The sequence below is a fragment of the Notothenia rossii genome (assembly GCF_949606895.1).
Source record: "Notothenia rossii genome assembly, chromosome: 7".
NCBI lineage: Eukaryota > Metazoa > Chordata > Actinopteri > Perciformes > Nototheniidae > Notothenia > Notothenia rossii.
Window position 1 is genome coordinate 16,636,673 of NC_136905.1, and position 21,406 is coordinate 16,658,078.

General features: G+C 39.8%; 3 protein-coding genes across 4 annotated transcripts; 1 reads left to right on the plus strand and 2 right to left on the minus strand.

The window, feature by feature from the left end:
- Positions 1–390: 390 nt before the first annotated feature.
- On the minus strand, positions 391–10,795 carry slc2a3b (solute carrier family 2 member 3b). Its single transcript, XM_079691303.1, has 11 exons — positions 10,665–10,795; positions 10,436–10,567; positions 6,841–6,945; positions 6,049–6,209; positions 5,507–5,747; positions 4,707–4,869; positions 4,290–4,477; positions 3,298–3,402; positions 3,107–3,208; positions 2,813–3,016; positions 391–2,197 (listed from the first exon to the last, which is right to left on the minus strand). Exons 2-11 carry the CDS (start codon positions 10,457–10,459, stop codon positions 1,955–1,957), a joined length of 1,536 nt encoding a protein of 511 aa, XP_079547429.1. The 5' UTR covers positions 10,460–10,567; positions 10,665–10,795; the 3' UTR covers positions 391–1,954.
- A 5,541-nt stretch (positions 10,796–16,336) lies between these two features.
- cox6b2 (cytochrome c oxidase subunit 6B2) lies at positions 16,337–18,994 on the minus strand. Of its 2 annotated transcripts, none has more exons than XM_079694508.1 (4): positions 18,854–18,994; positions 18,248–18,386; positions 17,521–17,621; positions 16,337–16,648 (listed from the first exon to the last, which is right to left on the minus strand). In XM_079694508.1, the coding sequence occupies exons 2-4, from the start codon at positions 18,351–18,353 to the stop codon at positions 16,595–16,597; spliced, it is 261 nt and encodes an 86-aa protein (XP_079550634.1). In that variant the 5' UTR covers positions 18,354–18,386; positions 18,854–18,994; the 3' UTR covers positions 16,337–16,594. The 2 variants fall into 2 exon arrangements, with proteins under 2 accessions (XP_079550634.1, XP_079550635.1); XM_079694509.1 differs by having other exon boundaries at positions 18,843–18,949.
- Positions 18,995–19,520: 526 nt separating this feature from the next.
- LOC307045570 (zinc finger BED domain-containing protein 5-like) lies at positions 19,521–21,406 on the plus strand. Its single transcript, XM_079691304.1, has 2 exons — positions 19,521–20,686; positions 20,925–21,406. Exons 1-2 carry the CDS (start codon positions 20,513–20,515, stop codon positions 21,399–21,401), a joined length of 651 nt encoding a protein of 216 aa, XP_079547430.1. The 5' UTR covers positions 19,521–20,512; the 3' UTR covers positions 21,402–21,406.

A 21,406-nucleotide genomic window follows, 5' to 3' on the forward strand; every position in this document is an offset into this window, starting at 1 on the left:
CTACATGTGTTCTGGTTTGGCTTTTGAAGCTGTGTGATCCAAGACGAAATCTGACCTCAAAACTCCTCCCGCATTCACTCCTTAAAAGCGTCATCACAACCATGAATACATTTCTTCTTAAACCAAACTGTTCAGCAGCAGCAGCCGCAGGGAGAAACGGAACTCTGTTCTTTAACTTATGGCTTTATTTCAATGTTTCTGAGGTTTGGTTAGCTCTACAGTGTATAACAGCACAGCTGACTGAGGTTTAGCCACGGTGCAGAAAAGGAAATGGAGTTGCTACAGTAATCACACTCTCACTTTAGCACAGAGACTGCAATCACATTAAACATTCATTGCTTTGACTCGAGCATTACAGACAGTAAAATAATTCATAATTCAAGTCACACATTCCCTTGAAGATGGACAACTTTATTTCCTTTTTTAGTTTCTCAAAGCAAGTGTCACTAATATTATTACTGGCATACATTATGATACTGTGACTCTCACGCACACTCAAGCTTTAACACCCCTGACTTCTGTTTACCATTAAGCAACACAGTGACATCCACCATAGTGACAGTGCAAGACAAATCAGTAAATGTAGCAGATTAGACGGGATTATGAGGCACAACCCAACATCCCAATGCATACATTATATTTACAGAGAAACACACAATATAAACAATTATTACAAACTAGTCCGACTGCCAAAGTGCAAATAAAATGCTGCTAAGCTCAAACATTGAGAATGTTTTCCATATGAGTGTGCCCACATCCAAGAAGAAGTACAACTGTACAAACATTGACACAACATATATAAGCATGTGTACTATGTTGTAATAGTTTCTCCTGATTCAGTTACTGAAGATTCTACAATATTTATGTACATCATTTTTGAAAATGAGAAAGAACAACAATCAATAAGGCATTTTTTGTGCGTTAACTACTAAAATAAATACAATTCATTTAGTGTTATTACTCAACATTATACCTCTTGGTTAATATCATCAATGTTATATTTTCCAATATCTAATATCTTTCATGTTAGATACGTATTGTTATCAGTCGATTTTAAAGTGTTTATATACAAAACATTTACCACAAATGACTGTTTAACACTGATGAGCACTTGATTTAATGTAACGCTATTTTAGAGATGGCAATATGATGTTGTTAGCCTAGGATGCAGAAGTTACTGCTTCATACTGATGTCAAGAGAGTTTCAAGTACAGTGATGATAAATGTAGCCACCTGAGTTTTTTATCCTAATGTTGTAATGCTTACTGTAAACGACTACAAAATACTGGCTGAAATCATTGAAAACAGAGGTTAGGTTGGGTTTTTTAGGAGCAGAAAGCCTGAGCAGACTTTAAGGCCTGACAGTGTTAGCCTACACCTCAACAACGTGGTTCATGCAGACAGCTGTAATTTACAGACCTGTCTTAATTATTTCTGCTTAAATATTTGTATTCTAAGTTTATAGTGCTTTCTTGCACACTTAAATGGGAGAGGGGCTGCTGTAACACCTCTATACTCACTCTGTCTACTCAAGACAATATGGCTCCCTCCCCCAGGCAGCAAGGCACATCAGGCATGCAGACAGGACAGCAAGTCAGTCGTTCTTTTTTGGGTCAAACTACCAGGATCCAAAACCAGCTTTTCAAGCTTGACCTCAATACATAAACCCCCCCAAATCCCACAACCTCTTAACATGGGGGTAGCTGAAGACCTGGGACTTAAGGCTGAACATATGTTGATCCTCTTATATGGCAGTATGCGTGGCGCTGGCAATGGGAATGTCAACTATTATTAAGTACTAGTAATTCAGTTAAGTTTGGCCCATGTTTAAAGCAGGATTACAGGGAACTCTGTCAATTATTAAAGCATGTTTGTGACGAAATATAGCTCCTTATATCTATGTGTTTAAAACCTTTTGTCTGTGTTGTGTCCGGATTTCTTTTACTTCTTCTTTCTAAGGAAGATCCACCATGGGGACCTTGCTTGTGGGGGAGGTTGGAGGACCTTCTTTTCCCTCGGTCAGGCCGACGGCCATCGGCTCATGAACCGCAGAGGGTTTTCCTGCGCTGGCAGCGAATCCCTGAGCAATGTCGTCAAAGGTCCTGCCTCTGGTCTCTGGTACTCGCAGGAAGGTGAAGATGAAGAACAGGATGAGGAAGACCATGAAGATGATGAAGACGTAAGGACCACAAAGTTCCTGAGGGAAGAAGAGAGAGAGGTAACTACATGACTCAAACTGCACATACTTCTGAAAATGTTTGCAGTGATGAGAAGTAACTAAGTACATTTACTTTTTGAGATTGACGTACTTTCTACTCCTAATCCATTATACTATCAGAGGGAAATATTCTTGTTTTTACATCACTATAATCTGTTAATAACTGTTGCCAGTTACTTTCAGATTCTAATAAATAAAAACAAACATGGGTGCGAATCTTTAAGTATGTCATGATTTGATTCAATTTGATGTATCATTACACTTTGATTCAAAACGGTTCCTGATTCAAAATGAGTTCTGTGTTGAGCATGCGGTGGTCCTCAGCGTTTAAAAATCAATTAATGGAAGTTAGGAATAGATTCAAAATCATAGAAGATAGAAATCTTGTTCCTAACATGAAATAATGTATTCCAGCACACATATTAATCAACTATTATATATTAAAAAATATATTATGTTTGAATTATTTTCTCCAATAATCTATATTTTCATGGTATTAGCCCTTCTGCATTATGTCTACTTTTACCTTAGGTGGCTCTACATTAAGTGTATCTTGATGTCAATACAAGTAAAAGACGTAAATGTTTCCCTTACCTCAAGTTTAGGGAATCCCAGCCCCACGAGGAAGTTGGCGGTCCAGTTGGATAGACCGGAGACGGCCATGGCAGCAGGCCGGGGCCCCTGGGAGAAGAGCTCAGCCACGATGAACCAGGGGATTGGACCTGGACCCATCTCAAAACTGGCAACAAAGCCGAACACAGCCACGATGGCCAGGTAGCTCAGAGACGGGTTGGCCTTCTGCTCAGACAGAGAAACAAAGAGTGAGTACAAGAAGATGTTGTTTTCTTAAGCTCACAGAACAAGAGGTAGCAAGCAAACATCACTTACCACCAAAACCAGGGAGATCGTCATAATGAGGGCAAAGAAAGCCATTCCTGCCAGACCAATCAGATGCAAGGTTCTTCGCCCCGCCCGTTCAACCAGGAAGAGCTGGATTTAAAACAAAGAAATTGTTAATATTAATAATAATGTAAACCACGCCTTTTATCTAAAGAACAAATGTTTAGTCAGACACTTACGGAAACTACAGTAAACACGGTGTTAACAACTCCAGCTCCTATGGTGGCGTAGATGGGTTGAGTGACACCAGCTGTGTCAAATATACCTGTAGAATAATAGAACACCTAATAGGAGAGAAAGACGAAGAGTTAGTATGAGTAATGAAAAGTAACGGTAGTCTTTTTCATTACAACTTAGGTTAGGTGAGGAATTGCTCTTAGGGTGCTAGTTGTTTTTGGGGATGGGTTCAGCATCCTGTCCACGGCTCTGGGGGAAAAGCTTTTTATTAGCCTGTGGGTCCATGTGGTTCTGAGCCTGCCTGAGGGGAGGGTGGAGATCAAGGGGTGGCTGTGGTGTGAGTGGTCTCTCATGATATTAAAGATATGGCTACAGTTGATGGCTCTCAAGTTTTGGATTTGGGAGCAGATGATTTTTGTACTTTTCGATTTAGGTTGTGGGCCATAAAACAAAAGTAGTGAGCTAACTGACCCTAAAATGCTATGTAAACTTCAGAGGATTGCAGAGTTGGGTTATAGTTACATCAGGTTTGTGACTTCAAGCAACCTCTTTCACATTACACCTAGTCATGTGTTCCATTAAATATAGCTTAGTACAGTTGGTGCTACTAGCTGCTGATGAGTGGGCGGGGTCACGACTGTTGAATATCTGTCAATTAAATCGATGTTGCCGCAGCTTTACTGTTGATTGTCAGGTCAGAGGGGGGGGGGACGCTAACACACTCAGTCAGCCTGGTGACATGACCTTATTAACAAAAACCTATCAAATACCACTTTTGTTTGTCTCTTTCCAATGACCCCACTGGCTTAAATTATTCCGCTCAATCGAACATTGCCTGGAGCAGAGTAGCGTCTCTCGTCATGTGGGTGCCAGACACATTTGTATAATTTCAGTAAATGCTCCTTTAGAGATGTAGTGATGACATTGATTGACACTTATCATATAATGATATCCATAATACACTGCTCCCTGACAGGATATGGTGTTTACTCACAGCGTTGATACCAGACAGCTGCTGGGAGAGCTGCAGGATTATGGCTATGATGATTGGTTGGCGGTAGTTTGGGGAGCGGAAGAGTTCAGGGATGGTCACTTTCTTCTCCAAGGCCATCTTCATCCCTTCTTCCTTCATCTCATTAATATCATCGCTCACATCCTCACAGCCGCGCAGACGCACCATGGCTACAGAGAGAAGAAGGGATGGATGAAAGGAGAGGGAGTAAGTACATTATTGTGCAAATATGGTGTAAAGTAAGGCTGGAAGGGTCTTAGAACATTATGTTGTAAAACTTTAATAAATCGCAGGGCCGTGCTTCATCTAAGGTTCATTAAAATGTCAAGAGCAATTCTAAATTCAGTCTCATTAAAACCTGATGTTGCAATCTCGTTTGCATAACGTCTCAAAACCGACCTTTCCTGGCCTCCTCCTCCTGGTTGAGGACGATCAGCAGGTAGCGGGGGCTTTCAGGACAGAAAGGCAGCAGGATGCTCTGCAGGATGGCCGGCAGGATGGTGAGAGCCAGAAGCAGAGGCCACAGAAAGTCTGAGCCGAGCAGAAACTCCAGACCAAAGATCTGAAATGTATCAATAACACGGGATGAAGTACTTATAATGAGTTGAGCTTTAATTTGAACTCAAACAAGCCTCGCAGCTCTTCTCCAGGACACCACGCTTTGTTAAAGTCAAATCACTTTTTTTGTAGTAGTTTCTGTTCCTAGTTTTATGTTATTACATTGATATTATAATAAATACTAAGAGATGGGAGAGATTTGAGTATGCTCTGAAAAATATGGTTAAAATAATACTTTAAAAAGGGATAGGTTCTATTTCTACAGTATAATCTGAAAAGATGCTTTTAATATTATTAGCTAATAATATGTTTATATATTGTACAGCTTCCCAACAGACTAAAAATATTATTTGTACTAAAAGAGAGCTGATAATGTTGTTTATTGTCCGTAATGTGTCCTTATGATGATCTGTAGGTCACATGACAGCATCTAATGCTTATAAAAGCTTTGAAAAACATTTATGGGGTGAAAAATAATAATGTGAAGTTTTGCAACACATTGATTTTGAGGCACTTGCTTGAATTCTTTAAGCAAAGCTGATTCACAAGTTCACGTTTGTCTGCAGAAATCCAGAGCTTTTGCACAATAAATAAAAAACAAAACAAATGTATCTCAGTACCGCACAATCACCACATCATACCTGTGCCACCAGAATGCCAATCACCACACCCAGCTGATGCAGCGTGCCGAAGGCTCCTCGGAGAGCAGTGGGGGCGATCTCACCCACGTACATGGGTGTCAGCCCCGTGGAGAGACCGCAGAACACACCGATGATCAACCGCCCCACGATGACCATCTCGTAAGAACGAGCCAGGGCCGACAGTCCCATGAAACCCCCCCCGACGATAGCCAGGATGTTAGCAAGCAGCATGGACTTACGCCTGAAGAAGAGAGACAAGGAGGGAAGAAGGACATGGTTAGTGGGTGAGTACTGCAGATGATGTTGACCAATTACATATAATGCAAACTTTTCTATCACAATTTCACAGACTCAAAGGAGAAGTTTTCACATCTGATTTTGTCAAACAAACCGTCCAAAACCAAAGATAGGCTTTAAAACCAAATTGTGGAGTTTACAATAAGGAAAGGTGTATTTAAAAACTAGTAAGGGTTCGGTTGATTAACTGCCATCATACATGAAACCATTTACTGCACCATACTGTTTACTCCCGATGTTCTTACCTGCCAAATTTGGTGACAACGGCTCCGACAGAGAAGGACCCGACCATGCCTCCCACGCTGAAGATGGCGACTGCAAAGCTCCACACCATGGTGTTGGTTCCTGGGCTGAAAGGCTCCCCGTACCGCTCCATCGACACATTCTGGAAAAACCTACGCAGTTTCTGTCAACCAACAGAAAAAGAGAGATGAATGGCTGCATCGAAGTAAGCGTTTGTCTAAGTTCACAATCAAAACTATTCATTTTGTGTGTAACTGATGTCAGAGCTCATGCTTCATTGGGAGTTTTTGACACATCCACATGAGGGCAGTATAGCTTTTAGCATTGCCACCTTGCAATGCTGTGGTCACAAATGAGAGCAGTCTTATCATGTCCAGCACCCTAACTGTATCTAGGCTTCTTTGCAAAACCACATCCGAACAGCAACATGAAAGTCCTAAAACGAGGCCCAGAATTGGCGTTAAAAAAGTGTCATTTAAGTTATTGCAATATTAATATCCCAAGACAGGGAGAAGATATAAAATGGCATCTATTATTCATCTCTCTCATAATAGTTGTCCCCGCTGTCATAAAACATTAAAGGTCTATTACACAATTCAACTGACCACACACACACACACACACACACACACACACACACACACACACACACACACACACACACACACACACACACACACACACACACACACACACACACACACACACACACACACACACACACACACACACACACACACACACACACACACACACACACACACACACACACACACACACACACACACACACACCTGCTCTGGTGCGTTTATGACCCCGGTGTTGTAGCCAAACTGTAGCGAGCCGATGACAGCTGTTGAAACGCTGAAGAGCAGGTAAAGGGTCACCTTCTTCGGCGGCTGTTGAGAGAGAAAAAGTCATGAGCGATATGAAGGATTAAAACAATGAGCGGATGGAGTTTATGGACAATCCCCCCCCTCAGTTTGTGTGGTGGACATGTCCTGTCCCTGGCTCTACAAAGCTCCTGTTGTTTATATTGACACTGGTAACTACAAACACAATGAGTCCCTGTTTTCAGTTGTCTGTCACTTGCAGCACTGTGGAAGCTAGGTTTCACAACACTGCACAGGATCCATGATTTTGCAGCTCTGAGGTATTTCTCGGCTAAGAAGCTAAAGAAACCCAGAGAGAATAAATGAATCCTATTGTGAGTGCTTTTCCCCGCAGGGTTCAAATTAAAGTGGGCTTAGCTCATAATAACAAGCTAATACATCTGACGATAATCCCTCGTGTGGCACGGCATGTAGGAGTTTGCCATTTTTTACAGTTCCAACAGAGCAGAACTGAGAAATGGGTTTAAGTGAAGCTGTGGTTCCAAGTCTACTATGTGGCGGCACCATGCCAAATAAGGAACCTAGTTACTACATCTCTTTACATTAACCGCATTACAACAGCTTTCTGGGAACCTCTACAAAGGTCATTATTTGCTTTCCAAGTCTACTGATCCAGACAGGCTCATTAATGAAAGGAAATCCATTTTAATCATCCAGTGTTTTCCAAATCCGCCCCTGTTTCGACACTATAAGACGAGTGAATCATTCATGATTAATACATTGTTTTACACAACTTGTAATCCTAATTAAGTCAGGAAACAGACACAAAGACAGGCACAATGAGCTCTGTCCCAATGTTTACATGATATAACTATCTGCACAGATAACTCTTCAAACGTCACAAAACAGTGCGTTCATTGAGGGAAATCAAGAGGCAGTTGAAAGACTCTCCCCCCTCTAGAAACAAACCCTCTGTCCTTTAATCTGATCAACTATTTGATTTGCTGATGTAACCGGTGTGGTTAAGCGGTCTCTGCGTTGTGTTGATAATGGAGGAGACCCGAACCAGCGTAAAGTTGAGGCGATCTCTGTTTAATGACTGAAAACAGATCAAACGATCAGCTTTACATCAATTCACACAATATATAGGGGGGAAAGTCCTCACAACAAAAAACTCCTGAGCACAGCGACCACACTTCAGAGGTTCCGCCCACTGATCTCCGACCTTGTCAGGTATTTAACATTCAATAAAATGAAGAACACAGAATAAAATAATATAAAACACAGAATTTGTGTGATTATACAAAAACAATTAAATAAACCCCACTGCATATTTACATCTGTTACACTGAGAACTCAGGCTTCCTTATTGATAACAAAACTACCAACAATGGGCTTTAAGTACATCATGTTTATATCTGTTCCTATCAGGTAAACCCACCCACAGGTCAGAATGAAACACAAAGGAGGAATTGAAAAATGACTCAGTGGACAGTAACACTTAAGCAGATAGTGATAATCAGTTGTAATCAGGTCACTGCGTGTTTCTCTGGGACATCATGGCCTTGTCTCATATTCTTACACTAAATCAAGCCGAATATACTTCTGTGACGACATCTTGACGGTTTGACACACAGGAAGTGCAGCAAACAAGATTATTTGACAGTGAAGGGGAAATAAAGAGGACTGGTAATAAAGAAAACAGTTACGTTTAAAGGGAGACACAAAAAAAGTGATAAATAATTACATATAACAACAAATTCCATGTCATGTTTGACTTTTGGCACAGATGACCTGGAGGGGTCTCTGGGGTGTAGCGCTGCACGAGAGAGGATTTGATGAGGATAACTGCGTGTGGGGGTGTGGTTGTGTGTGTACAAATGTGTGTGGTTGTAGACATACCAATTGCATCTGTAGTGACATGCTGATGTTGAGTAAGACTTAGACAAAACGTTCGCATTGTTAAGCCTCTTGCTAAAACAGTTATTCTAATTAAGGAGTGGCCCACCGCGCAATGTGCTTTATAGGTACTTTAAGAATTGAATACGGCAGATTAAGAAGTTGTACCAGCATGCACAATTTCCTGCATTTGCACACTAAGGAGCAGAAGCCAAGCCAATCATCATTATCTGTAACCGTGTACTACAATATACAGTTTTTTGTTGTAGCAACATGACATTCTGCTTTAAAAAAGTCATGATTAATATGTTAACCAATACCAATACAAATACATTTACAAGTGGTAAAAGTATATACATATTTGTACACGCACAATTCAATGACGTAATTCTTATGAATACCATGGAATATTATAAAAAGCTCAAAAAACGGTTCTAAAGGGATCTAGTAAGGTTATTTTCTTTGGAACTTTAAACCTCAGTACCAATGCTTGATTCTCATAAAGTTGTGTTTCATGTATACTTGCTTTGGTTCATTGTGTCATTATTAATCATCATCACTCTGGAAATCCGGAAGAAAGACTCATTATTGACACACCTTTCCTTCGACACTCAAACGACACATTTAACTTATCTACATCCCATTCTCTGTGTTTATTCAAAATATCTCGCAAAGGCCGTTTTAGAAAGTCAGTTTTCTTTCTCCCTATGTTTTAATATTGCATCGAACTTTCGTATGTGTCTTCATCATTAATGTAACAGCAGTTCCATTTCACCTTTTCTGCAGTATCATTTATTAGTGTAATTTCATCAGAAAGGAAAGATATTTATTTTATTTTTTACATTTCTGGTTACACAAATTTTGTGCTATAATCTTTTAAGAATGACTTTTTAGAGTGCATGCCTTTTTTGTGGCTTGGGGGGGGGGGGGGGTAGTTGCATCAACACACATGATGTGTAAACCTTAAGAAACAGCCATGAAATGTGTGTAACTGTTTCAAAAGCCAAACCACAGGGAAGGTTTGTGAGGACAGATACTGTAGCAGGCACATTTTGGTCTTTTTAGATACTCTTTACAATACTAAAAGATGTAATGCAATCAATTCAAAGTTCACGCTTTGAGTGATAACACTAACTGTGTAGCCTGGTATCACTAAAGTGTTAACTATATTTGGGCTGTTGCAAGTTGTCAGTCTTTGCTGCACTTTTACAGTTCTTTCTTCATATAACTGGTACGATTCCCTCATGCCTTTCTAATGCACACGCAGACGAAGTAACACCAAAACCCAGAACGAGTCTAAACTTGCCACCCTGCCTTAGTCATCTCCTGAATTCTCGTATATCACTCCCATCTCATGCCCCTGCCAGAATGGAAATATACAGGTTTTCCTCTTACTTTGAATAACACTCTTAATTATGAGGACTTGTTGGCACAAAACAGGCTCAGAATGAAACAAACCAAAAGGACTGGCGCTCTTCCTCTGGGACTGCTGGGAATTATAACTAAAAGCTTGTTATAATGTGTTTCTACCCGAGAAGAATACTGCAGAATATGTACGGCAAACTCATCTGTGCAGGTTTTTAGAGGTAAAACAGTTTGGAAAATAACAGAACAACACCACTAACCCATGAATCCAATAGAAGTAAGAAACAGTTACCTTTTCGTCCTGCATCCGCTCCATCTTTGCGGCTCACAGAAGAAGATTCAGATGAAGAAAACTACAGGAACTTTTCTTCTTATTCCTTATGCACACAACCTCACACCTCTGTGCAAACAGTTCTCAGAAAACCTGAAAATAAACAAACAAAAGAATAATGTATTACATTCAGTAACTTGATACAGAACACATGTTTTAACAATCTAAAGAACTCTCATAAAGTTCATACCCATAGACCAGTAGACCTAATGGATCAGGCAGAGTGGAGCACTTTTCGGCACTCACTGAATTCAACAGGAGTCAGTATCCAAAATGACAGTAACCCCTCCCTTTGCTTCCGTGTTCACCCTCCTCTTCTGCTCTCACTAATCATGAAATCAAATGAGGAAATAAGTGATGTAACTCCTTGTGTTTAAATTAAATTACTCAAAACACCTTCTCAATGGGCTGCAGAAACTTCAATATTATTTGATGATACTCTAATTAACTGGATTTCGTTTCAAACAAGATTGATTACGTAAAGAACGCTACTTTAATCCGGAATCATGTGATAATAATAACATAGAAATATAATCGAAATATGAACACATTTGTTTGACAGTGACAAAACCGCATGATTTAAATTAATGTTTGTTTACCGTTATGTGGGACATGCCAGCCTCTCTGTATCTTCAATCAGACAAGATGTTTTTGCTCAGAAAATGTTCGGCCCACCCACTTCATTGTTGTCTTTATAACAAGTGGTACATGTTCACTTGCACGCCTCAGCCTTATTCTTTTAACTATTACGCTCAGGGAAGCTCCACAGTCATACCCATGTGCGTAAAAAGCGCATGCAACATTTCCAGAACGGCTGATAAATTTCGGGCTCTCATGTCGTAATGGCCGTGAAAGCATCGCAGATGCAATATCCGCTCAGATGAAGAAGTGGGGGGGGGGGCGGGTCGGGGGTGGACGTGCTCGGTCGAGCGTGCAGTACGGAGCGGAGATGGGGAACAAACGGTGCCGGTGAAAGGAGGCTCTGTGCTGCTGCTGGCCCGACGGCTGCCCACCGGGGGCGCGAGAACAAAAGGCAATGTGCACGGAGTTCAGATACAAAGCCCGGTCATGCAGAAATCATAAGACCGGCTCAGTGGGTGGCAAACAAACGAGGAGACCAACTAAATCTTCATCAACTATGTCTAATCTTCACAGCCCACCTAAATCCCAGTCTGGAATTTGACAACTTCTCCAAAAAAATGCGAGTGAGCCAAGGGCATTTCTAAATCCACTTGGTGAACAGGCTGGGTGCACATTTGAATGCTTTTTTAAAAAAAATATTATGTTTTACGTTTTTTTATTTAATTAGAAAGCTTGATCACAAGTTTGATCCTAGATTTGTATGATAATTTAGCATTTAGCGTAAATATAAAGATATTTTGTTCTAGTTTAGAAAAAGCTGTATTTATTAATTTTCAAAGGGTCAAACAATCCTGTGTAAGACCATGATTATAAAATATACCCTTTGGTTTGGTAATCTTGAAATGTAATACAAAAATCTGAATTTTCTGACCCAGTTTATACTGTATACCAGCATAAAAACATTACAGTCACTCAGGTACACAATCAATTCAATTTGTAAAGTCGTAGAAGGATTATTTTTGCATAATGTAGTAAATTCAAATATTTAAAGCTGGAATTAGCTCCCAGTTCGAGGACATGGCCTCTGTGTCCTTAGTAGCAGCTATAGTGTGTATAATTAACCCCCTTTAAATATGCGGTGATAAATGATGGATTAGTTATGAGTTTAGGGTTTACCAATCAAACTCTCACCTACCCGTTCAATTCAACACTTTGAGGGTTCTCTAGTATTTTGTCATGCATGTAATTATGTGAACTGTAGAAGATAAATAACAATCCATGTTGGACACAAATATGTATTCCTTAACTTAATGAGTGCAAACTAGATACATTTTGGCATTGACATCCAAACTAAAAACTGTTTTATTATGTATTTACTTACTCGTTTATGCTCCTATTTTGATAAAGTGTTTCCAGTTAGAGTTTTTAAAACAGCATCTGACCTCATTGAGGAGTGTATTTTCACATTACATTCTGGTGACAGCTATTTCAACTTTTGTGATCAATGTAAAAACGAAACACATTTCATCAGAATTCAGACAATTGACTCATGCATGCCTGGAAATGAGCCACTTTGGTGAAAACAGGAAAGAGTAAACAATTAGTTCCTGGAGATATTAAAAGCATGATCAAACCTCGACCAGTGGTGGAAGTTGTACAAATACTTAAAGCATTAATGTAGTCATTATGCCGAATTACACATTTCAGAACAGTATACTGTATAACTATAACTAGAGATGCAGTAATGTGTTTACTACTCTAATTTTGTCGGCGGTTATAGGTTTTACTACATATTCTACCAGGTAGCTTTTGAAATCTAAAAATATATTGTAAACTATTTGAATATATTCTGGTTACTAATCTAAATCTGTAACTAAAGGCATCAAATAAATCAAGTGGAGTTAAACACAAGCTTTCAGCTGAAAAGATAGGAAAACATTTAAATACTCAAGTTAACTATAGAAGTCACTTAAAATGATAAAGTACTTGAGTAGTAACTTACTTTCACCCTGTAGGCATCCTACATCATGAAAACATAGATTTACACATTTATATACAATATTAATATACCTCAAAGCCAGTGAACATTTTGAGCATAATAATGTTCAATGTTCACTCACATTTGATCTTTTTGAGAAATCTACTGCCAAACTATATCAAACATTTCCTGAGGCCTGTGAGCATTAATGTGTTTGATTGATCAAGAAGTTGATATCCTGTGAAAAGAGATGACAGGGAATCTGACGTAACAGTGACTGCATCAATAACGTCAGGTTGGGTTTCATGTGGCTCCTTCCCTTTCTATACGTAATAGTGTTACCTTTCTGAATCGCAATCATGGAACTCACAGAGGGAGAGAAGGACATGCAGATGTTCAGGTTTAGTGCCCTGATGTGTTTGATGACATACTTTTTCCTTCAGAGTGCATCTCTCTATCCCAGCATCCCATCTGGATCCTGTGATCTGTTGCCAAGGAAACCGATCCCGCGGCATCTTTTCTGGTGACCTGCCTGAGTGAGCAAATCAAATTATATGACATCTGTGAAAATTAAACACAGATCGACAGAAAGACAGAGAGGGCACAGAGAGAGAAAGTGAGGAAGTTGGATGCCTCACTCAGTCTTCCACACACAAACCACATCCTGCAGAACGTTTTAAACACGTCTGTGGGTGTTGTGGACTTATGGCGAATGTTTTAATTGAACATAAAAATGTCACCCTTAATGCAAATTAATCTGACTTTTTCTCCTGGACTGCAGGATCGTATAGACTTAACATAAAGTCAAAAAAGACATGACGAGTGCTCTCACGAAGGGTTTCACAATATACATTCTTTGAAGCGTTTACATAAAAAGAAAACGTATATATCAGCCAATTTATAACATGTTTTGCTTGGACAATGATTGAACAGAAAAGTACATAAAGTATTGACAAATGCAAATCATCTATTAACCCTTTGACTTCCCCAGGACATTTACCATTTACAGTTTGGTAGCTTTAAAGAGAAAACATATTTTTCCCGTACACCATACATTTTGAATATTTCCTCGCATAGATTAAAATGTTCAACAGTAAAGTCATGGTTAAAGTTTGCTTCACTGCAGTAAACGGAAATATGTCAACATTTCTTTTCAACTTGTAAACACATTTTTTTTATGTCAGTTTGACATTTTGGGTATATTTGGGGTCATTTTTGGGATAAAACATTACAAACATCAATTTTTTGCTGATAATCTGGTTGTTCAGGGTCAACAGAGGGAGTGAGCATTCAGACAGTTTACTGGAGGGGTTTCTTATGTACATTTGATGCAGCAGTGCCCCCTTGTGCTTTTGAGATGCCATCACACTGAATCGCGTTAACCTTGACCAGAAATAGTCCTACAATAACTTCCACAGCTCTCTAGAAGTCACATAAACAGCTTTATGTTTTGCGCTGTGTTTCTGTGAAGAAGACACCTTCATCCCAGTTGGCATAGGGGCATGGAAAAAGACACACTGAGGGAAACACATTAATAACTTTGCTGGACATTGGTAAAATAAAGCCCAAGTCATTATTTGTTCAAGACAGCTTTATTTGAAGTCATACATAACAATGCTGTGCCAAAGTAACCTGCTTACCCTCTCGTTCAAAATTGTGAAGTCCAAACAGAGCAACAGAAAACGGCAGCCTTAAGTAGAGGCTCAATCAGTGGAAACACCTGTGCTCAATTGGAGCAAGGGCACGGGTGAAAATGTACTTCCAAGTGTAAAAGTGTTATTGTTTAAGGCTTCTGTGGTCAGAAATGTAGAATATGTTGACCTATTTGATTTATTGTGTTTAATTAGTTTGAACTACATTTTGAATACGTTTGTAGATGATAAGAATAACAGTAATTAAGAGTATAAATAGTGGATTGTCCTATGGGGAGGGGCTTAACATATATAAACCTCTGGCCACAAGTGTTTTGGAGTTAGTCTGACTGTGGCTGTAGAGCAGAGAGGTACCAGTTATATTTCTTCGACCTGTACATATATATTGAGGTTTGGTTTTCTTTCTATTTTGGACTGTAGGTCCTTGTTACTTTGTGTTCTTTTAGCATTTTGGCTGTTAATAAAAGATACATTTTTTGTGAATAGCCATGTCATTTAATTCCTAATTTTTTCATCGACCCTTTTTGTAACAGTTTCACACACTATGACTGTCTACCAGGGGAATTTATCTGGATGAGGAAATCAAAACAGAAGAGGCGAACACACCCTCTCTGGCGTGTCGGGGCGTATTGGAGCATAGCTGAGGCAAACAGTGGAAGATGTGTTGATCTGATTTATCTAAAGATTAGTCAATAGTGTCAGTATTTTTACTCTGCGAACAACCCAAAACATTATGCTATTTATTTAATTTAACCTGGGCTTGTTACTTTACTCCCTAAAAGTCAAAATCCCCTACTGTGAACAGTGACAATGAGCAAGTATTAAAACCCTGATTAAGATAAAAGTTAACACAAGGTACTGAATCACCAACTTCCTTAAAGACAACCTTTGTATATTTGTTTGGGTTGTTCAGAGATCCTTTTTTTATTAGTATTTTTTAGGAAGATTTATATATTCTGCCTTTTAAATCAGATGTTTTTGTAGGTGCTGTGTCAGTATAGACTCAATCCTTGAAACCATGACCCCCTAATGTTTTAAACCTTTTTATTAACTGGTTCATTTGCTAAATATTCTCTACATCTGTATTGGCTATCTGTAACATTCAATTATTCTGTTACAGAGAAAGCAGAGGATGTCAAGTTAATTATATGCACTTTTGAATATGCACTTCTGAGGAAATACACAATTGTTGTGGTTTGAGGACTTACATTTGCAAGTTACATCAATGAGTTTGGAACAATGTTCATGGTTGCACAGAGAGACAATGCTCAACTGCGCCGTGAAATAGAGAAATGCGGGAAATAGAGAATGACATTGAAACAAACATTGGTTTATCATCACTACCACCCTCTGGAAGAACTTGTTTTAGTGATGTTGAGCTTTACCAGGTCTGAAGGGTGTCTAGTGAAAACTAAAACCCTTGATGGTTGGTGTAATATATAGTCTTTGATGAAGAGATAATGAAAAATAAAGATAGCTGAAGATTTTGTTTGGCATTCCAGAGACTTTATGCATCTGCAAGTTAGGCTGAAAATCCAAAAGGCCACGGTTAATTCCACCCCTGAACAGGAACAATTCATAACAAGCATTGCTTAATAGAAAGTGTGTGGTTGATATACAAGTAAATCCAATAAGACAAAGTGCTGAAACTGTTATTTAACACATCCTTTTATTTCAATCTGCACTTTATTTATTGATAAAGCAAAACCAGAGAGAAGTTTAAAATTGACACGGAAAAAACTTAAGACCTCAACATGGAGGGTAAAAAGTTGTGCGTATTTCCATAACATTAACATCAATGATGATAATGCGTTAGCTGTTTGAAAATGTCCTTAGGCACACTATAGGGGTAAAGGTGCGGTAACAGAAGGTCCTGCAGGGGACTGTCTTGATCACCAACGGCAGATTTTAGATTTTCCCTGCGAAACTTCCACCCTCTATCTGCTCGTCCCATCTGCCAACCTGGGGGAGAAATTCACGAAAAAACATTAGGCCAGTCTCACAAACTAATGTTTAGGCAGAACTGCAGTTTGACATTCATAGTAGTTTATTGGGATTCTTAAAAAGACAGCAACAACAAAGATTTATAGAGTTCCTGACCTTGGGAACGCTTTTCAATGTAACATCTACATCTGTTGGACTTGATACCTGATTGGCTAATTGTCTCAAAAATGGTTGCTAGTTTTCTGGGTCAATCGTCAATGTAGTTTTAGCAATTTCAATAAAAGCACAATGTTAAATGTGACACCCTGGTAAGCTATCTGAAACTTGAGAATAAAGGCAAAGACAAGCTGTCAATGCAACAGCTCTGGCACTATGTTGTTAACATAAATATGAGGGAACAGAAACACAATAAACAAATAAAAAGGGTGAAATGCATTCACCCTGAGAGCAAAGAGATGCTTTTTGTCTTTTATCCGAGGTGGACATGGCACCATCGGGGGAAATTAAAGGTCAACAGTATACGCCAGGATATGAAGCTTAACAGTGTGTCTTAAGTTTTCTCGTCATGAATCTGTAAAAACGTATTTTAGAAAGCATATAAGGGCTAGGGGCATTGTGATAGAAGAATATGATGACTTTTATTATGTCTCAGGTAATAATGAAAAGCCAACATGATCACACATCAATACCATTGGGATCATTGGAACCACATGCGTGTCATATCCAGTCATATCCCATTCACACATTGTATGTCTTTTTAAGAGACCAGCATGCAGAAATCCACATATAGTATATAAACGTAATAGTTTAAGCTTTATATGTCTCAAAATACACACGAGGACTCTTGAACATATAGAGGGAACTATCAGAGCTGTAAACATGTAACTTACCCAGCTCGTGGGACAGAGGCTCTTGTAAACCCTCTGGTACCAATCACAGGGAGCCACATCCTGGTCCTTTGCCGAGAGGGCCTTAGTGCACCTGTGGAAGTCTGGAGCCAAAACAAAGAAGGGTTCAAGGTTACTCATCCGACACAATGTTCACACTTAAAAACACAATAAAAGCCCTAGAGATTAAAAGGGGGAAAAAACAACATGTTCACGCTTCAATGACATGCATAGAGAAATATGCACACAGCTTAAACATAATACTTCTTTCCTTATTGACTGGTGTAAAAAGGCATGACTCTATACATTAGATAAACTACAGTATTTATACCACCAATGTCATAATGGAGTTCACATTTTAATTTTCAAATTCAAATCTTTTTTATAATTAATTACGGCTGTTGTCTGATTTTTAAGATTCTGTTATCTCTTAGCTGTCTTATGGTACACTGTATACATTTTATGTTTAAACATAATATGTCAAAGGTATAACAATATATTCACTGTAGATAAAAGCACATTTTGTTAGGGCACCAGTGTTAAAAAAAACTGCATTTCTCTGTTTGTTTGTGCTTTAACAAACATTTCATGTAGTTTAAGAAACAGTATTGCACAAGTACAAAGATGTGGACAGAATGAAGTGTGCAGGCATGCTGCCCTGTCTTTGAATACTCTTTCCAAAATAAGTGTTATGAGCGGGTTATCCCAACATATCGATCCTTTTCCTCACCCAGGTAGTTCTGGTAGCAGTTGCGGGTCTGGTTGGTGTTTGGGAATCTGGCGTCAAAGGGAGCCGTCCTGTAGTTCTGGATCTTTGTCTCAACAGTATCAGCCATCTTTATGAACTTCAATCTCACGTTTTAATGATACTGAAAAAAGAAACAGGGTGGATTAACTCACATCTGGTACAGGTTTAGTGAACACTGCTGTCAGTGTCACATCAACAAAATGTTATGTGGCTATGCTAAGCTAAATATAGCATTCTGATCAAAGTTAAATGTAGGTTATCTCTGTCTACGCTTTGATCGCTACTCATTGTTGGTTTCTTAATCAGAATGTAGGATAACAGTTCAACTCTGATAAGTTTATTGACACAAACACTTTTGCCACGGTCACATTTCTTTGAATACAACTTAGCATAGTTTGACACAGTGTTGTCAGTGAGCTAATGCTAGCTGTTAGGTCGTTGCTAACTCTTGACTCTGTAAGCCAACACATTTGAGAACGTCTGTTTGTTCCGTGAGTTCCGGTAGGTGACCTCAACAGAAAACCCTTTAAATATCAAAAGCAACGTTTGTAAAAAGAAGACAAAGTTAGGAAGTTACCGGCTTCTAACCTTGGGAGGTTTCTCGATGTGTCCTCGGTGGGCTCCGGAAGAATACGCTCCTTCGTGTCGACGCGCAAAGGATGCTGGGATATCGACTAACCGGACATGAACCTAAATTCAACTTTAAGTTTGACAAACATGTGTTTATTAATTATCAATATTAAGCTATGAGGAACCTAATAATTATCTCTAGCCTGTCTTATTTTACAAACATTAGTTCATTTCACAAACCCAATTCAACAGAGACAATGTAGGCCAGTTATTATATTATGTTACTTACAAGTATTAACTTAAATATACATCAATAGCATTTCAATTGTGATATACCTGTATGCGCAACGATACAGTTGGTTTAGGGTTGTTGATTTACAACACCTGATCGACCTAGGGTTAGTTTAAAAAAAGTTAAAGATTGATAATGTTAAAATTAAAAACATAATAAATTACATCTTAAAAAAATACATAAATTACAGAAGTCTGGAGTAAAAGGTGTGAAGGCAATGGTGTTTCTCTCTTAGCCATGATTTAATAAAGTGGTTGTGTACATTTTAAAGGTTAGTAGTTACATACTTTTGCTCTTTTATAGAGTAGACTGTTGATTGAATACACTTCTCCTGTTTGCCATGTCAAACAGATGCCTAGTTACAAAGTTAGCTTAGTCTATATACACCACTGGTTCTCAACGGGGGCGGTACCGCCCCCCAGGGGGCGTTCAGAGAACGTCGGGGGGCGCTGGAAGCAATATTTTTGAAAGGGGGGCGTTGAGGTGTTCTTGGGGGGCGTTCACGAATAATGTCTTTTTGTCATGAAAAACGCTGGCCACCCACAGCGTCTTTTCCTGTACAAAAAGCAGCTGTCAGCATCTTTTGTTGCTATAGGAAACCACAACTCTGCTTGCGATTGGTCAGCTGTCAGCAGTGTTATTACGGGTACGTTCGTAAATGCACGAACGGTCAGTCCGCTCGGACAACCCGTCTGTTCCGCCAGAGCACCCAGCTGTGAGCGCTCAGAGCGCAGCGCTCTGGACTGTGGAACGGGGACGCTCGGAGCGCTCTGAGCGCATTTACGAACGTACCCTACAAAAAGCAGCCGGGAGCGGACCGGAAGTCGTTGTAATTTTGGGATCGCGACTGTTAATAATCTGTGTCACTTTGTTAAATTTTGATATGTTTTGATATGACAAATTCCACTAACAGATTCGAACTAAGTGGTCAGTTTATGAAAATAATACCCGTTTCTATGTCTGCTACGACATGGAAGAGCTGGCTAGCCAGGCTGCTCCACACAGAGCTGTTTGTTCAAAATTACAACGACTTCCGGTCCGCTCCCGGCACGATGTCTTGTCATGTCACCAGCTAGCCCTCTAGCGTTATCGTGACACTACTTGTGGCCAAATCTAAAAGTCCACCTCTCCACAAGTCTCTCAATGTTGCAGTAAAGGCAATAAACAAAATAAAAGCCCACGCCCTGAATAACAGATTGTTCCGACAGCTGTGTCAGGAAAATGATGAGACCTTTGAGCGTCTTCTTCTCCACACTGATGTCCGCTGGCTCTCAAAAGGAAACTGCCTTGCTCGTTTTTGTGAGCTGTTTGACAGCATCGTGGAGTTCCTGGAGGAGGTGGATGCAGCTCTCGGGGAACAGGTGTCATCCAGCCGCTGCGACATCATGTACCTCACAGACTTCTTTGGCAAAATGAATGAAGTAACGCTGAAGCTCCAAGGAAAAGGAGTTACTCTGATCCAGAGCAAGGCGGTCATCCACAGTCTCACCTCCAGGCTGGATCTATACCGGCAGAGCATAGGCAGGAGGCAGTTTGCTCATTTCCCGCTGTTGACCAAGGTGATCTAGCCTAGGCTACTAAATAATGATAATAATAAATAATACATGTAATAAATGTAGGCTACTCTATGCAACACTATATTTGTGTTCCTGGTTAGTATAAATAACTTATGTTCTGAATGTATTATGAGAATAAAGAAACATCAATTAGTAAACTAATTAGCAATAAAATAACCAGTTTAAAATCAGATGGTAACATTCTGCACCGATAACAATTTCCTGGTTATACTCATTGCAGGTGTCTGAGGCTCTTACCGATGAGCGCCTTCTCATTTACACAGACCACCTGAGGATGGTGAATGCCGATTTGAAGATCCACTTCAGAGATCTTTTGGACCTCGATGTTCCCACCTGGGTGGTGCAGCCCTTTCAGGCGGACGTGGCGGAATGCGAGCCAGCAATACAGGAGCATCTCATCGACATCCAGAGTGACGATGAGGCCCAGGCTATTTTCCGCACCTCTGGCTGGGGCAACTTGTGGGTCAAATACTCTCAGCGTTACCCGGCTCTCTGGGAGAAAGCGAGGCTGCTTCTTCTGGCTTTCCCAACCACATACCTCGTGGAGCAGGGATTCAGCCAGGTCCTCCACATGCAGTCCAAGTACCGCAATCGCTTGAACTTGACGGCCTCAGGTGCACTGCGACTGAAACTAAGTTCTCTGCAACCCGCAGTGAAGAAACTGGCGGAGAACCACCAAGCGCAGGGCTCACACTAACCTTC

Excerpts from the sequence above, each read along its gene's own strand:
- slc2a3b (XM_079691303.1), bottom strand. The coding sequence starts at position 10,459 with ATGGAGCGGATGCAGGACGAAAAG. Across the intron at positions 6,946-10,435 it reads AGCGGATGCAGGACGAAAAG|CCGCCGAAGAAGGTGACCCT; the intron begins GTAACTGTTTCT and ends CTCTCTCAACAG. Across the intron at positions 5,748-6,048 it reads GTTGTCACCAAATTTGGCAG|GCGTAAGTCCATGCTGCTTG; the intron begins GTAAGAACATCG and ends TCTCTTCTTCAG.
- LOC307045570 (XM_079691304.1), top strand. The coding sequence starts at position 20,513 with ATGTACCTCACAGACTTCTTTGGCAAAATGAATGAAGTAACGCTGAAG. Across the intron at positions 20,687-20,924 it reads ATTTCCCGCTGTTGACCAAG|GTGTCTGAGGCTCTTACCGA; the intron begins GTGATCTAGCCT and ends TACTCATTGCAG.
- cox6b2 (XM_079694508.1), bottom strand. The coding sequence starts at position 18,353 with ATGGCTGATACTGTTGAGACAAAGATCCAGAACTACAGGACGGCTCCC. Across the intron at positions 17,622-18,247 it reads CTGCTACCAGAACTACCTGG|ACTTCCACAGGTGCACTAAG; the intron begins GTGAGGAAAAGG and ends TTTTGGCTCCAG. Across the intron at positions 16,649-17,520 it reads GCCTCTGTCCCACGAGCTGG|GTTGGCAGATGGGACGAGCA; the intron begins GTAAGTTACATG and ends TTTCTCCCCCAG.